This window comes from Bidens hawaiensis, unplaced genomic scaffold (assembly GCF_021521415.1).
Source record: "Bidens hawaiensis isolate Kalapana, Puna unplaced genomic scaffold, B.hawaiensis_p1.1 tig00005780_1, whole genome shotgun sequence".
NCBI classification, from domain to species: domain Eukaryota; kingdom Viridiplantae; phylum Streptophyta; class Magnoliopsida; order Asterales; family Asteraceae; genus Bidens; species Bidens hawaiensis.
Genome location: NW_027491379.1, coordinates 1,234,954 through 1,253,719, shown reverse-complemented (window position 1 = coordinate 1,253,719; position 18,766 = coordinate 1,234,954). Strand labels below are relative to the sequence as shown.

At 35.3% G+C, this 18,766-nt stretch overlaps 2 protein-coding genes and 1 pseudogene across 2 annotated transcripts; all 3 read right to left on the bottom strand.

The window, feature by feature from the left end:
* Positions 1-1,075: 1,075 nt before the first annotated feature.
* On the bottom strand, positions 1,076-4,063 carry LOC143630732 (UV-stimulated scaffold protein A homolog). Its single transcript, XM_077099660.1, has 2 exons — positions 3,725-4,063; positions 1,076-2,772 (listed from the first exon to the last, which is right to left on the bottom strand). The coding sequence occupies exons 1-2, from the start codon at positions 3,911-3,913 to the stop codon at positions 1,117-1,119; spliced, it is 1,845 nt and encodes a 614-aa protein (XP_076955775.1). The 5' UTR covers positions 3,914-4,063; the 3' UTR covers positions 1,076-1,116.
* A 3,343-nt stretch (positions 4,064-7,406) lies between these two features.
* LOC143630683 (SUPPRESSOR OF GAMMA RESPONSE 1-like) lies at positions 7,407-10,804 on the bottom strand (annotated as a pseudogene).
* Positions 10,805-12,043: 1,239 nt separating this feature from the next.
* Positions 12,044-13,516, bottom strand: LOC143630682 (E3 ubiquitin protein ligase RIE1-like). Its single transcript, XM_077099623.1, has 4 exons — positions 13,473-13,516; positions 13,262-13,358; positions 13,084-13,164; positions 12,044-12,202 (listed from the first exon to the last, which is right to left on the bottom strand). Exons 1-4 carry the CDS (start codon positions 13,514-13,516, stop codon positions 12,044-12,046), a joined length of 381 nt encoding a protein of 126 aa, XP_076955738.1.
* Between the last annotated feature and the right edge of the window lie 5,250 nt (positions 13,517-18,766).

Genomic DNA, 18,766 nt, shown 5'->3' with positions numbered 1-18,766 from the left:
AATGAATCACACTCTAAACTTATATGAGTGAAGTCTTATTCACTATGCAACCACTTAAAAACACTTTTCTTTGTTGCAATTTCAACATGATAATATTCAACATGCACCATTATGGTATCTTCTAAACCACTCACTGACATCTTGGTTGGTAGTTAGTTGATCAACCTAAGATCCATGAAATTGTTAACAAGATAAAACTAATTTTATGATCTTTCAAACAGTTAAGAAACTAGTAGAGTAGGTGCCTTAACTACCATCATTTAAAGAATTGTGTCTATTCTAATTGGAGCAAACTTATTAATCATCACATAAATACATTAATAGTCACATTGTTTGGTGATGAGCCTTTGTAGTTTGAAAAGACACCACAAGTATCATATGAAAAGTGGTGGCCTTGTGAATAGACATCAACAAGTAGTATCATATGATGAGTCAAATCCACAATCATGTAAGACACATCTCATACATTAAAAACAAAGACACTGGAAATTTTTAGCGACATACGAAAACGATATCAATTACTATAGAACTAAGCCTAGTAAAATAGATGGGTCAGGTCGGGCCGGGTGGTTGGTTAGTATGGATATGGGTCGGAAATGATCGCTTAAAAAGTAGTTTAGCTTTGGTCGGGTAACATTGTTATAACTAAACAAGTTCCAGTCAAAACAGGTCGTTTTAGTAAAAAGTTTTAAGTGATTCAAATTATCAAAATAAAAGTGTAAACCTCAGAATGAAATTTCATGAACCTGGGTATTTATCTCAAAACTGTAAAGTCGCGATGTTCTACAAACAGAGTTTAATATGAACATAGTTTAAACCTTTATGCGGCTTGGCACATTATCCGGCGGAGCGTATTCAAGAACTTTCAAATTAGGCCTGGTAAAATGATTGGACCGGTAACAGTTCAAACCGAGCCAGTTTAAAAATAGTTTGATTTGGTCGAAACGGGTATAATAGACCTTCACAAGCCAGTACATCATCACGAAAGTTTATTATTTGTACCCATTGTTATATACAACACATTTTCAAAACATCTTATTGCATAAAACATACTTAAAAAGGAAAAAAAAAAAAAAAAAAAAACAAAAACAAGTTAAGTAACATGAAAAAAAAGTTTTACCATTGATTAGGAAAAGCTTCTCTGTATTTTGAATCATCACCTGCAAGATTCACCTGTCTTGCAATAGCCTTCCTACTCAACAACCGCGCAGCCAATCTATCTTTCGCAGTTACTTTCTTCTTCAACATCTTTGCAAGACTCGCTTTTTCTCTACCCAAATCTAACTCTCCAGCAGCAGACGAAACCGGAGTCGAAGCCATTGCTGCATCACATAACACCGCATCATTATGCTCCCGAATCTTAGCAAGTTTAGCGCGCTTTAGTTCCTTTTTATCATATTCTCTTTTCTTCATAACCTCTTTATCTCTCTCTCTAACGTTCTTAACCGCCTGTTTTAACAAATCCTCTTGTGAAAAGTTATTCATATCGGGTTCTTGATTTATTATCATTCCTTTATCGTCTCGAGCAACAATGGGCCCGTGAAACGGGCATACTTTCAAATCCCGTCTCTCACATAACCCACCCTTTCTTAAAGGTGCGCGACATTGTTGAATTTCTTTACGCTCTTCTTCGTATACGGTTGCTTGCACATTTAGTTCAGCGATCTTATTAGCTGGGATAACCGCATCATGGTCAACCCGACCCCAATGAGCTTCAACCTCTAACCCTCTTTGGTTAGCCATATGAACACGGTTCGAACCCCAGTTATCCAAAAACGAACCCCATTTCATCAGCGGAGCTTCATCCATAAGCTTTCTTTTTTGTGGATCCAAATTGGGATTCACCTTCAATTTAGAATTTGTTTCTCTACTTTTACTGCATTCTGGAGAATCATTTTGTTTAGCGGGTGTAACAGATTTTGGAATATTAAGCGATATACTTGCACCCTCTTCCCATATATCTTCTTCCTCATCATTTTCAGGAGTTGACAGAACGCATCCAACTTCTTCACATTTCTTTTCTATTGATTTGAGATGATTTCTAATATCAATGAAATCTTTTAACATGGTATCTCTAATTCGGTTATCTGACAATTCTACCCTTATGAGAACTGAGACCGATTCTTGAACTGCAACTAAATGTTTAGTCACTAAAAGCTTGTAAAGTTCTCTTAATGCATCGAACACCACTTTATTTTCACTGTTTTCTTGTACTTTAGCTGCTTCTGTCAACGCATTTTCACGAATCATGCGCAGTTCCCGGTTACGAAAAACTTCAAACTCTTCTTCATCGATAGGATCTAATGGTACGTTTTCTTCTTTAGAACTTATAATAATATCTAAGCATTCACTAATTTCATCAACTATTGAATTAACTTCATCCTTGATCGAAGAGATATTGGACTTTAACAATTCATACTTCTTTACCAGAATCTCTTGGGTTTTTAACTCTCTTTCTCTTCTTTCCTGCTGAATTCTTGCTGCATTTGCTTGAAGATTTGGAAATTGATACCGAAGGGTGTTCTTTAGATAATCATAACCTAATCTAAGCTGTCTGTAATGGATTCCAAATGTATTGTTCCAGTTTTCTAAAAACTCTATTGCTTTAGACCGCAATTTGGATGCAATGGCTGGAGGTGCAGGGAGTGGCTGTTTGCTTCTGAACCCAACACTCAAAGTCAACAATTGGTCCAAATTCTCAACAATTAGGGTTCTAAAAAGCTTTGACCGCATGAACAGTTCATGGATTATAGTTAGTGTGAGATACCGTACCTGTAATGTAACTGCATATCAGAATATCATCTTGATAACAACCACTATTTGAGAGCTAACATAACAAAGAAGCATTGCATTCATGCCTGCAAAAGTAAAAGCAATACATGTCTTGCCATTTAACCTTTAACCATTAAACATTAACCAGTGCTATATCAAATTATCAACACATAAGCATAACCATTGCTAAACACTTAAACATATAAACTAATTATTCAAAAACTCTTATCACAGAACTTTAGGTCAATGTAGATTATGCCTAATACATAGGACTGCAAATGAACAAAACGTTCATGAACTGTTCGGCAGGAAGTCCGTTCGTTTAATAAGTAAGCGTACATGAACGAGGAATTTAGTTCGACTAACTAAATGAGCGAACACGAACAGAGACTTTTCATTCGTTTGTGTTCGTAAACATTCGATAATGTGTTCGTTTACGTCTGTTCATTAAAGGTTTTTTAATATTTTTTAACGAATTTCCTGATCTCATTATAGAGATTTAAGCAAAATCATAGACTACAAAACAAAAATATACGAGTATTACGCGATTAATTTATAAGCAAAATCAAAATACGAATATAAATGTCAAAAAAAACACCAACGCAAACTTGGTAGAGTGAGCGAACCGTTGGCACGAACCATTCTCAGTTAGCCAAGTCAAATAAACCATCGTTTGTACTCGTTCGCGTAAACCGTTCATTTCCTTAATAATAAACAAACACGAACAAGAGATTTCGTTGTGTTATCTGTTCGTGAACCGTTTGTTCGTCCGCTATAAGCTTTCATCTACACCTATATTTCTAACTTAAGTCTTAAACTTACAAACTAATTATTCAATAACTTATTATGTCACAGATATTTAGGTCTAATATGTTTAACAATATATGAGCTTAAGATATTATATATAAACCTATATATAATTTAAAATCAATTTCATCAATAATAAACAGACCTGAGAGTGATCTCGTTTCATGAGGCTCATAAGGTTTTCAACTGCAATCCGGAGCTCCGATTCCGAGTCACGGACAACGGATTTGATCGATTTGAGTATTCTCGGATCCAAGTCGGGTCCAGTTGAGTTGGTTGCTTTCTCTATTAACCCTACCACCACCGCAACCGTCGTCTCACCGTCGTCTGCCATCGCCGTTGACCGCCTGATTTCTTATTATTATTATTGTTTAATTTTGACTTTTTAGTTTGATTTTGGGTTTCTATTTGGATATGTGGGATTATTATTATTATTATTATTATTATTATTATTATATGGATCCGGGTCAATGATAAAGGCGGTGGATGATGGATGATTTATTATTTTACGATAAAAGTTATTTAAAAATCCATATTATTTTAACGGTACGACCGTGTTTATTCACAACTCAATTCAACCTAACATTTAATAAAGAAAATTAATTTATCTCTCTTCAACCAACACAACTTAACTTCATATAAATTTTCATTCTCATTCACAATCCAACATAAACCAATTATTATTAAAGGTTGTAATCGGTCAGAAGAGTCGTTCAGTATTAAGTGTTATGATAGCAAGTTCAATGTTTTTATTTTGAAAGAAAAGCATTCTTATTTGCTAAATCTGGATAAGTATTAAGAGATTTAAAGTGTTGGTGACTTCTTGAATATTATTATCTCATAAATAATTATTTTATATCCTTTAAGCACATTTTATGTTCAGAACCTATAAAATATAAAAATTACTAAATGTAATTGCGTTCTAACAAATATTGAACAAAAAATGTAATATTATTAACAATTAGTCACAACCAAACACCCACTCATCAATAAGGAGGCTTATTATCGAAGACTTCATGTATCAGCTACCGTGCATAGCTAGAACAAATGAACATTTTTCGATGACAGCGAATTAGGAATAAGAAAAGTAGTATAAGGGGAAATAGGTGGGTCACTTACAAGTGAATGTGTGTACAAACGATAAGTGAAAACATGAAGTATTTCTTTTACCATGACCGAAACCTCTTATAAGGTGGGTAGACTTGTAACATCCGAACTTTTTGTAAAATAATAATAAGGATTTATTATTATTATGGAGACATATTATTTTAATTTTAAATAAATAATGAGTTGGGTGGTAGGCTTAAATACAAAAAATGGACTTAAAAATATATGAACTAAGGGTTTTATGGGCGTAAGTTCATAAGCTTTGGGTATTTAAACTCCTAAACCCTAAAATCTCTCATTTTCATCCTTGCCTTCACACACTCAAGACACACACACTCCACCCTTCATCTAAAATCTCTAGATCTAGAAGCTTAAGAAGGAGATTTGAGCTCATTAATATCTAACTAACAAGAAACATATCAAGAACTTCACCTCTAACCTCATTCCAACCCAAAATCTCGTTTTCAGTGAGCAACCCACAAATACCCGACAATTTCCGAAGATCTAACCATCGGATCAGTCTCAAATTTTAACAGTGTTCATATCATATAAAAGAAGATTTCCACCAATTGGATCTACGATGAGAGGTCGAGAAGTCCAGTTTTTTTGAAGGAAACCGTAATAGTGAAAACTGAATTTTTCGGAGACTGTAGCTTCAGTTTCCGGCAATGGCAAGCATAGGTGTTCGTAGATCTTGGCGAGACGATTCCGTGGTCGCTTGAATTCTGTAAATCGGAGCTCGTTTGATATGGTTTTGGGCTATTCGAGTGATTTCGAACATAAACCTCAGAGGTACTTTTTTGTTAAAAAAATTTACTTTCCGTGTACGAAATTGCATAGAACTTGGTAGGATGATAGATCAGGTGACGATTATTGATAAAGTAATGAACTTGCGAGTAATTGGGTTAGTTGGTTCGGTTCAAGTAACATGAATAGTGTTTGATTCATAAAAAAGAACAGGTAAACGAAGTCAGTTTTGCATGAAACGTGGTAGGATAGTAAATCGGACCTAAAGTGTAGGAAAAACATAAACTTGGTGATAAAAGAGTTATCGGGTGAAATTCGTTTGAAATAAGATTTGTTTGCTTAAAATGTGATGCGAATGGTTTAACCATGCGATGCGAGTATGAATGTTCGAAAGATGTGATTATTTTATAAAACGTATTTTACGAAAACAAAGAAATGTTAGAACTCACTCAGTGTGTTGTTGACTTTTAGTATGCATGCAGGTGTTGTTGATGATGTGGCGAGCTTGATGTGTGTACGAGACTATTCATATTAGAGAAAGAAGTTAAGTAAAAAGTTTTGGAACCCGCTGCAAATTGTATGTGCTTCCTCTTTAACAAACTGAGTTTATGAGTAAATCCAACGTCAAAGTAAGGCTATTAGGTGCGGGGGCTTACAATCAAAAGACATGAACATAGTATAGTAGAACAAAACAAAACAAACCTACAAAAAAAATCAATCAATCATCATCAAATCAGATCAACAAAAACATCAATCAAGTCAAACATGGAAAACCCTTCGGATAGCAAAAATCAATCATACAATAGAAAGACAAATGAACATAGTAGAACAAAACATAAACCAAAAAAACATCAATCAATCATCAACAAGATCCCCCCGAGCTGTACTCCGCTCCAACGCTGGGATAATAATGCCAAATTGAAACAGCCAGCTTTGACATCAATTCATCCAACACTTCATCCACTGTTATTGTTTAAATGTTGTTCTTGAAGTAGTTACATCTGATCAACTGAATCCTCATCTTCAACAGATACAAACTGTTGAACACAACAGTCATGTCGGCCCATTGATCATAAAACTCCTTTAAGATACTATAATCCACATTCACATCTCCCCCCCCCCCCCCACCCCCAAAAAAAAAAACTTAGACAACTCAAATATCCTACCTCTGACATCATCGGATTCCATCTTTGTATCCCCATTAACAGCCTCGAAGATATACTTATCTTGCATGTAATGCAGTCTTTCTTTCACCATCTTCAAGTTCTTAAAGCAAACGTCTTCTGACTCCCATGACATGAAGAATTCATCAATTGTATTTTCGTTATCATTTGGCACAAAAGGTAAGAGAAGTTTCTTTGTTCTTCTTAAAAAACACGCGAGTTCTTCAAGCAGTTGGTGTTGCTTTTGAAGGATAAGTTTATGTTGGGAAGCCATTAATGGTAGGGTGGCGAGGTTTAAAGGTTATGACGGGATTATTTTCTTGAGAGAGAAAGATGAGGTGGGCCAGGGGAGAGGATTTGATGACTGTTGTGTTTTAAAATATTACTAGCAAATAGCCCACGCATTGCGACGGGGACACAATGCCGATTAAATCGGTAGGGGTTCAACTCGTTATAGTACTAACATTGGTGATGTAAAAAATTTATAGTCAGTATAACTTATCACACAAAAATAAAAAGAAATTTTAGTTTCTCTTTTCTTTTTTATTTTTAAGTTAATGAAAGTCGGTTGCTTACAGGTGTGTACTATGTCATATATAGGCATAGTACGCATTCGCTATACTATGTAAGTTTAAAACTAATTTACGAACCCTATCGTTTAGCTGTTGAGTAGCCCGTTTCGTTTACGGTCTTCTGTTAGAACTTTGAGGAGATTTGACTCTGAAAAAATTCATCACACAAAGAAAGCCCGTCGACATGTTGTGAATTGCTGTGAATTTAATATATATGTGACTCGCTATACCACCAATTTTATTCTTCTCCAACTTGACTATCATTATTAGCTCTCGGTCCCCTAAAAACATGTTTTTCATTAATCATATCATTGTCATGATCACCAAGTTTCCTGCTAGAAATTTCAACCTCAGCCTCGTACAAGGGCCACATCTCATTCTACACTAAAAATAGTAATAAGAATGTGTTAATGTTGTACCTCTTCAATTCTTGCTAAATCAATCATCTACAAGATAAAATTACCTGCAAGAAGCTCAGTAGGCTGTTGTTTAAGGCCCGCCAAATCAAGAACCCGTCGCTTAGCAAGAGGCAGTTCAATAATCAATATCACAGACTTAGGGGTGATGGTCAACTTTAACAACTGGAAAGTCAAAGTCTGTATAACACCCCAACCCGGTTAGGGCCGATGTGTCACTCGATACGATAAATAAAAATTCAAATTTAAAAGTTTAAAATCATTCAATACCAAAAAGGTTCAATATCATTGACAACGAAAATAAATAAAGTTGTTTCACTCAAAGAAATTATTTAAGTTCCTCATTTTCCAACTTAAGACTTTTACTTTTACTCTCTTATCACACGTTCCCCGGATTCCCTTGAGTACCTGTAACAAATTAAAGAAAACACATAACAAAGAAACACGGATGAGCCAAAAATTGCCCAGTAACGGAGGAAAATAGCAGTAACAAACGGTGAAGAACAATGCAATACAATAAACGATCACAGGAGAAACAAGTACAGTCTATGAGCCGATAACACTAACAATACGCTGAACAATCAGTTATGAATCAGTGCAATAACAATATATTGGAAATACCCATGTGAGCCAGTAACGATAACAGTATGTACATTAGCTGCAGACTAATGCACCAATAATTAAGTGAGATAGGAATGTGGACACACACACTAACCATCTCACCCCAGTAACAGTTTACCTAGGATCGATCCATACGCCTCTCAGTAATTAGTATATCAGTAAGTGCTCTCATCGCACACTAAAATAGAGACGTTGTGGACTAATCGCTCCGCCACAGATAGAGCACGTCAAAGGTGCCTCGATTGACGCCCTATGTCCCCATAGGTGGATAAATGCTCAGGTATTGAGGTCAAATAAAAACGCAATAACAATGGTCAATATCAATATAATATGTCTCAATAACAATCAGTCAATGTACAATGGACTATTAGGAACATGCGATAATGAGTGCAATAAAATATAGTATATCACATGCATGACTATTTCACTTATCAAATAAACAATGACCAATAAGACAATTAGCAATATATAACGGTGACACGATCCTATGAAACAAATCTACAATATACGATACGATTAATGAATCAAGAACCCATATACCATGAAAAAGAAGACACAATATGACGCTACTAGTGCAAGGCTACGAAACGCGTACACTATGAGAATAATGAAAACAATATTTACGCTAGACCACAGAATCCGTACTCTACGAGAACGGTGAAAACAATATAAAGCTAAAAGAAGAGAAACACGGAATTCGTACCTTATAAACGGAACAGTGTTAACCGCAATAAAACTTAAGCTTGATTAAACGTCACGAGGCCCTACAATATTATTATAACTCATGTTGTAGTTTTGGTATTCACGTTTTATTGTTGTGTTTACGTACAAATTAACTCGTTTAAAATAATTGAATAAAGCTCAGAAGCTGAGTATTTCATTTTTATAAGCATTCTTTTACGCAAACCGTAGCCTAAATACACATTAATTATTATACCAGTTTATATAAAGCAAAGTGGTTTAATTATTTTTGACTTCTTTAAATCAATTTTCTAGTTTGGGTATACTACTGTGGGTTATGAAATATGCAGAACTTTTTAATTAATAACTTGTCGTTCAAATCGATAGAAACTAAACATAGACATAAATCGAACGCGTTTTACGCCGTTACCTTCGATGGTGGCAGATCCGTTAACGTGTCGCGGTAGTGGCAGAGTAGTTCCCGATGACGCGGCCTAATGCGGAAGCACAGAGAGCGGTGGCGAGTGGAGACACTCCAAACCTTTAAGTTTAGAAATAAATTTTAAACAATCCTAACCTTATTGTTATCAATATCTTGTCCTTATTAGCTAGCAAAATATATTTATATTTAAAGTCTTCGATTTTTTTTTCTTCGTCAACGTTTTATTGATCCTACAAGTTATTAACTCTTACAATGTCAGACTTATTAATTCGACAATTAATATTTTTGGTTTTTGATTTTCGTATATTACAATATGCAACAACAATCTCTTCATCATTTCCATTTGGTTTTGACTATTGTTGTTGATAAATGATTTTTAAAATCATGTGCTCGCCCTCCTTCTCATCTTCTCCTGTTCCCAAATGATCTTGGTGCATAACCCAATTTGTTTTAATAGTTTTGCTGCCTTTTACCGGGCTTAAATACAAAACCATAATTCTTTGCACCCTTGTTGTTCCCCGTCTAACACAACTATTTTTATTTAGCCTATTTTATGCCAATAAAAATCCTCAAAATAATCATGTGTTTCCTGGTTCCAGTATTGTAAGCTTTAATTTGTATATTAAAGAAGTGAGACACACTTCCATTTTAATGGACCCCTAAACAAAATAAAAAAGACTCATGTTACACAAAATGTATATTATCATATAGAAAAAAACTAAATGAAAAGTACTAGGAAGCTTTTAAGGATAAGTGTAACAGATTACATCACTTTGTTCAACCGTTAATCAATAAATGGGTGTGGTTGGAAGCCACTTGCACCACTTGTGGCAAGTAAATGCCCCGTGATTTCTTGTTTCGACTGGCCAAAGCTAACTCCTCGGGCAACTCCGGTCATCCTTGATGAACCTAAATGTTAGGTCCCAAAATTATAAAATGGCGACAAAGAATTTTATAATAATTTAATAATATATAACAGAGATATTTAGGGGTTGTTTGTTTGCATCTGAATGGAACCATTCAGATGTAAACATCTGATTCATTCATACTTCAAACTGTTTGGTTCCAAACAGAAAAACATCTTAATGGTTAAAATTATGTCTGAATCATTCAGACTTACTATTGTTGTTGAATGGGACAGATGTTCATTCAAATCTGACTCATTCAGATATGAATGAACCAAACAGTCCCTTACATCACTGTTATAGACTATACACATGGTGGCAGTTTGGGCATGATTTTGTGGAATTGCTATTCCGTTTGATGTTTTTGGGTCACATTCACCGGAAGCACTTCTAATCTTTGTTGCAATTCTGTTGGTATCCACCAACCATGATGGTCTGCATTTTTTCAACATGAAATATTCTTATATAAAAACTTATATGTAAAAAAGGATCCCATAATTAATTAAATTCATAAGTGAAAGATATTCAACATAATTAGATAAATTGATGACAGTGAAAAGGATTCTTGTAAATAAAAACCAAACGTCTCAATGTCTTTTATGATGTCAAGAGGCAAACATGTCTATTTGGATTGTAATATCAATAAAATGAAGCATTCTTTCAAAAACTAGCCCATATGCCACCAGCGATGTTTATAAATATTGAGAAAGCACTCATCAAGTGTTTTTTATTTAATGGTAATTTTATAAGATACAAATGAAAGCGTATTAAATTACTGAATAAATTAAGAGAAAAAAAAAACAAAACAGTGCACAAACGCTTATTAAATTCTAGCAGATAGCAATATTGCAAATGAAATATAAAATTATCGAATTGTACTAAATATTAGCCTGTTACACAATAAATAAGTAATTAACAAAGGCTGCAAGATAAGCGGGCTAATGGGTCAGCTCACGAGTCAAACGAGTCATTTAGTAGGTTTGAAAATTGAAGTGGACTTGTAAGTCTTGAACAAGGAAGGCGTTATGGTGGTCCTCTTTTCAGTCTTTTGCATTCCTAGTAGAGACGCAAGCTTCATATTCGGTTCATTGTCATAAACTATATGCTCATAGACTTGCATAAACGTTTAAAAAACATATGCAACTAAGATTCAGCAAATAAAGATTATGATGATCATAAAAATCCAAAAAATGTTTCAGGCATCTATATTAAAGATAATAGTAGCAAAAATGTGAACAAACAAAAGAAAGTAGTGGTTGGAACATTTGTTAATACCTGCTGACACATGGTTAACAACTTGGGGATGATTAGCTGCAAAGACCACCTTGAAAAAGAGCATGAGATAGGTACTCTTTAGCCATACATCTTTTGTTGGGGTCACAAAAAGATTAAAAATATTAGCTGCTAATTTAGAAGTTTAAAATAGAAAATTAATGTACTTACAATTTTTCTGCAATCACGGTTCTAATGTGGCTTTTATTATCTTGAAAAGATCGGTCCAACCGAAAATCAACTATTTTAGCACAAAAATTCCAGATATTGCAGTTTTAATATCCTTGTAAATAACCCTCACATTTGTTTCCACAAGGCATCTATCACAAAATATTAAAAGTCTAAAATTTTAGCTCTAAACAGCCTTGGTTGATCCAACGAAGTACCAATATAGTAAAAAACAAGGTCACTAAGCATAGACTCAAGCAATTATGAAACCATGATTCACAAAAGTAAGTATAGTATGTAAGTAATAGTTCATTCATACGTTGTTGCCATTATTGTGGTTTTAGTTGAGTTAGTCAAGATTATATACTCTTTAAACCTGTTCAATTGCCGTGACAAGCAATTTGCAGACGGGACAACTGGCCTTTAACCTTAACCATTTCACAATGCATGTAGAATGAAATGGATGGTTGCAAGGAAGTAGAAGAAGCTGTCCCCCACCTTCAAAGTCACAAAGGCATATGCAACACTCCTGAAAACACATAAATGTGATAATTAATATTCAATTTGAACCAAAAGTAGCATTGCCAAAATCAAATAAATCAAGTAAGCTGGAAAGAAGCGAGGATAAATTTTTTTACTATTTATTAAAAAATATAAAAAGAATATTGAGAAAAATGTTTCAGGTCCACCAAGTGATCTAAATTAGAGAATTACCCGTTACACAACCTGGGTGAATCACCCGTTCCGTAACCTCCAAACTGATGATGGTCAATTGGGCATATATATTAATCAAGAGAAAGTAAAGTAAAAAATGCAAGCTTCTGATCATTACCTGTTCGATGGTCAATTGGGCATATGCATTCCTTTAATTTCAAAATAATAAACATTTATGTCTTTTTTATTTAAAAAAACAGATCGATAATCCATAATTTATGCTTACAAAACCAACATTATTATTACAACAGCAGTATAAAACTTTGAATAAGACGATATAGAATTTGTTTAAATAGGCCTTGAATGGCTCTCACCCATCTGAGCACTTTGACCCATGTGAACGGTTCTCTTGTTAGCTATATTTCGTTTGACCCGTTTGAGATGAAACACAACTCAATTTATCACATTTAAAAGTAAACGAGTTGAAACTTAAATATGCCACCTATTTCATGCAACCTATTCGTTTATAAGTCACGTAACGTAATTAGTAAACAGCTATATATTAAGTAGTCATGTGCTATAAAAACATCTACATCACTTACAAAAGTAATTAGAAGCTTGACGATTAGTAAGCACTCATTTCATAAGTGGGAAAATAAACATACCGTATCCTCGGCTTGAAGAACATGTTTGAGAAGTCTGAGAAATTAGTTGTCATAGGAATTATTAATTCCGAATTATGTTGCATGTTCTAACATCAGGCTGCTCCACATCAGCATTGGGCACTTCAAATCTGTATTTGATAAGATTGTTGATTTCAGCCTGTGATGCGCTTCCCTGTGTATTTAACATGTTTGTAAAATTCAGCAGCAAACAAATTAAAACTGACCCAAAATTGGCTTTCATCCATTTCACTTGGCTACTTATGTAATACATGCAAGCATAAACAGGAAGTAACCCCCAGTAAAGATACAAAAAGTAAACGAAGGACAGCAAAAAACACATCCATGGCCAAAAACACCAGAGTCAAACTGCCACCGTATAAAAATAAAGTATGAAAAAGGAAAAAAATTTAAAAGACACCACAAGTGTTTTCTAGACTGTTTATGAAAGATCATAAAGCTATTAACTGGTTCAAGACATACCAGAGTAGAAATCTAGCATTGCCGGGAGTAGTGTAAGAAGACATAAGACAAAAGACGCCAAATACCCACCACAGATAAGGGAACACTTTAATCATTTTACATCTGAAAACACAGGATACCATTAGAGCATTTAGATGATAATAATTAGCTGCTTCCATTAACTTATGTATACTATCAAATAATATTGTGATAACATATTTTATTACATTTTAAATCAGATAGATCAGTTGCAGTAGATATAACATATTTTATTACTATAAACAAGTATTCATTATACACAGCAAAACCCAATTCCTGTATAACAAACAAATTATCATAACCCCAATAGTGATTTAAAATGTTAAACGGACATAGGTTTAAATATGACATGTGAGGGGTAATGGCTTGTCGAATTGTACCTGAAATGACAAAATTCTTGAAGGTGTTGCCTTCAATTGGTGAGTCTTGGACTGTACAGTAAAGTAGAAAATCAGAAGTCGGCTAATTAAATCATAATGAATTAAACAATATTGATGCCCATTGATTGCACCATAATAATAATAGATGAATCAACTGATATTGATTGTGATTGAAGTCGCCAGAGACTCCGAGTTGGAAGGTCGCCTGAGAGGGACGATTGAAGTAGAAGTTACCGGAAAGTTAAAGACAAAGCCGGAGCGCATTCAATTTAGCGGCGTCTAACATAAAAATCATACGTGTCGTGATGTGGTCGCTTCCTCCTTTTTTGGAGTCACCAGATTTACTTGATTTTTAAATAGAGGCTTCTCATGCATTTGACCCAAATTAATGGGTATGGGTCTTACCAAACCCAGATATTCCTTAAACGGGTTATAACATCTCATTAAATAAAAATTATTCTCACCAAATTATTGATGTAAAAATCCTATAAAATAGGATATACTAAAAATTAATATCTTATTTATTTTGAAAAAGATATATATATTATTTAAATTAGAAAACCAATTTTATTATAAAAAACAGGTCTTGGGTCTTATCAAACAATAAGTATATTATTAACTTTAATAAATATTATTTATAATTAAAAAAACCAATTTTATAGTAAAAAAAATAAACGTGTCTTGGGTGTCATCAAAACCATATAGCTTTTAAACCGGGTTATAACATCTCATTTATTTGTGAAACAATTTATCATCAAACCATAAGTATATTATTAACTTTCATACAATAAAAAAAATATAAATTCAAAAAAAATATTAGAACAAACAAAATAAAACAACCCCCGTAATACGGGGGATAAAAACTAGTATGTAATATAGATTAAATAACTTAATACATGTAACACATTAATAAAGTTTCCGTCCATATTTTATTTTTACTTTTTATGCGTCGTTTCACTGCCCTAACCCAAGAACCATCTCGTGTCGGTTAAAAAATTGATAATGGTTAGTGATGACAACGAGTCGTGTTTAGGTATTCCTAACCCTATATCATGCATACCCGTAGATTTCGGATATACCCGTTAGTTTACTAAAATTGTTGTATATCCGGACCAAACCCGTCGGTATACATCGAGTTTTGACAAAATACGACTCATCAAATAATCAATTATTACATCGAGTAACTATTTGAATTAATGACATTCGTTAGTCTTTATAGTTTTATCTTAAGGTAGCGTTTGTTATGCAGTAATGACAGGCGAAATGGAATGATTCATTACGTGGGAATGAAATAAGAGGTGTTTGGTTGCACAATGGAATGGAATCATCCATTACACATGGAATCACATTCCATCAAAACCATTCATTCCTCCTTCAACCTACTTTCTCAACAACACCATCATCTAACAACAACCACCGCCACCACCACTACCATAGCCACCACCATCATCTGACCACCACCGCCACCGTCACCACCATCACCGCCTCCGCCGCCGCCACCACCTGACCGCCACCGTCGCCATCACCACCACCACCACCACCACCACCACCTTACCACCCAAACTACCACCGCCACCATCGTCGCCATAACCACAACAAACATTGTCACCGTCGCCACCCGACCATAACCGCCACCACCACTATCACTGTCTGGCCACCACCACCGTCATCACCACCCTACCACCGCCATCACTACTAATGCTACCATCGCTTGAACAAACGCTATGTAATAGTTTGTTCACAAATACGTTACTAGACCAACCCCTAGTCAAATAATAAGGTGCGATTGTATCTTCCTTTATCTTCCATGAGCCGGTACTAAGCGAATAAACCAACACATTGTTGGATTCATCCTCCCATTGAGGATTACGATAAGCGATTTAAACGACCTTAAACTCACAAGTCCTCAGAACGAAACCAAACCCCACAACAAGGTGGGAAAATTATCATCAACATTATTTAATATTTAATATACTTAATTAATACCTAAGAAAATAAATAATATGTAAGGCCCCGAACCCGGTAGCCCTACTTTAGCGTCGGATTTACTCATAAACACAGTTCTTACAAATTAGAGTTCATTAAAACTTTCGCGGAATATAAAAACTTTCATGAAACGTTACAGCAATCCAAAACTTGCCTTAATTAAACATTCTTGTCTTTCAAAATAAACGTCAATTACATTAAAACATCTTGAGTCTTCAGATGCCAGTCTCCTATTCGCCCACCATGTGCCCGCTCAAGCTAGCTGTCTCATTCTACTCACCTGCGTGCATACTAAAAGTCAGCTACGCTGAGTGAGTTCTAGTTAATCAAGCAACTTATCATACAACCACTACATACAATATATACGTATCCGAAGACACATAGTCCACAGTCTAACATGCCACTGCTTAACCACTTAATTACCCCTATAGCTTAGCCTCTTAATTACCCCTACAGCTTAGCCACTTATGCCACTTTATGCCACTTGATGCCACTTTAATAACGAATATCGTTATGCCACTTTGCCACTTTAATAACGAAGTCACGTATAGGCTTACCCTACCACGTACTATCGTCATGCCACTAACACTCTTACTAGACTCTGCCACTTCTATCACAATCTACCCCTACTTGTCTACAGCACACTTTATATCAATACAATATTTACATAATAAGCAAGTCACATCATAGAATACATACACACTAACAACCACTTGACAATCACTATCCTTGGCGATACGTGCAATATCCGAAGATCGTTCACGTACCGACAAGCATTACATAATAGTTACTTGTATAACATCTATACACTTACCACTTAAGGTAAGTGTATTCACACTTTCAGATCTAACCTGCTTACCTTACCACTTAGCCTCTTATTTACACCTACCACCTTGCCACTTTGCCACTTTAATAACATATAACGTTATGCCACTTTGCCACTTTAATAACGTAAAACGTTATGCCACTTTGCCACTTTAATAACGTAAAACGTTATGCCACTTTGCCACTTTAATAACGTAAAACGTTATGCCACTTTGCCACTTTAATAACGTATAACGTTATGCCACTTTGCCACTTTAATAACGTATAACGTTATGCCACTTTGCCACTTTAATGACGTAGTCACGTATAGGCTTACCCTACCACGTACTATCGTCATGCCACTAACACTCTTACTACACTCTTGCCACTTCTAACACGCTCTACCTCTACTTGTCTACAACATGCTTCATATCATTTACATAATAAGCAAGTCACATCATAGCATTCGTACCCACGTAATAACGATGGCACGTACAGGCTTTCCCTATCACGCGCTCACGTTATGCCACTAACACCCTTAGACTCTTGCCACTTCTAACACACTCTACCTCTACCTGCCTATATCACACTTCATATCAGTTCAGTATTTACGTAATGAACAAGTCACATCGTAACATTCATACACGCTATCAACCACTTGGAATTTACTATCCTTGGCGATACGTGCAATATCCGAAGATCGTTCACGTACCGACAAGCATTATAAAACATATACCTCGTATAACATCTATAGCATACACTTACCACTTAAGGTAAGTGTATTCACACTTCACATCGAGTATGCACACAGCCCCGAAAACATAACAAGGAATGGGGCTAGAAACTCACCTGAACTCTGCTTCTTCCTCCGATAGTTGTAAATCCCTTCTTTAACTGAGCTCGGCTGACTGTATAAGTTACACGTATCAATACTCGCCTGATTTAATCTGGTGGCCTAGTATTAGCTTACTTTTACTTATCGTTTTTAATCTATTTTCTAATCGAACTTGACTTTAGGCGAAGTTAAACCTTAGGCGAACTTGGCTTTAGGCGAAGTTGTCATCAGGCGAACTTGGCTTTAGGCGAAGTTGTCATCAGGCGAACTTGGCTTTAGGCGAAGTTGTCATCAGGCGAACTTGGCTTTAGGCGAAGTTGTCATCAGGCGAACTCGGCCGTAAGCGAAGTTATCAATTAGGCGAACTTGGCCTCAGGCGAAGTTATCGCTTTGAAGGCGAAGTTATCGCTTTGAAGGCGAAGTTGCCCAGTTCGCGGCGAAGTTGCCCAGTTCGCGGCGAAGTTGCCCAGTCCAGCCGCTGTTTGGTTTCTATCAAGCATTTTGGCGATTTTAACACCCTTGTTATGGTTCAACATCACCCACTACGTTCCCCAACCGTTTTCGGTCGTTTATACACTATAAAGCTTGGATCTTTAAACTTCAAAGATCAAGAATCATATCTTTTTGAGCTTGTTTGGATCTCGTTTAACTCGTTTAATCACAACTAATCGCTCACCCTCTCTCGGATCTTGTTCGTTCCTCTCCTCGGCCGCCGGCGGTGTATGTGGTGTGTGTGTTTTGGGTGTGTGTAGAGATATGGATAAATGGATGGAATGGAAAGGATTGGGGTTTAAGGGGGTATTTATACTCCCTCAAGCCCATGGACCGAAGGCCCATATTTCCTTTTGGTCCATATCCAAACCCATCTAATTATCCTACTAAGTCTTCATATTATGCTGTTCCACTAACTCGTTTATTTCACCCGACAAAATAATATATTAAATATTACTTAGAAATTTCGGGATGTTACATAATAATACTATAAATCATAATATATACTACTTACGGGTCGATATACTGTACAATAATGTCTTAACGTATGATAGGTAATGGAGAAGCTCAAAGGAAAAAAAAAAATACTAAAACGCTCAACAAAAACCCTCAGCCAAAAAACAAAATTGCTCAAAAACCGTTTTTGTAAAAAAAAAGTAAAAAATTGATCGATTAACCATCCAAAAATGTTTTTTCAGTGAACCAATGATTAATTGGATATGTATTGACGATTCCGAGATGTTGGAATGTGATTTCATGGATCGATTTCGTGAAAAAAG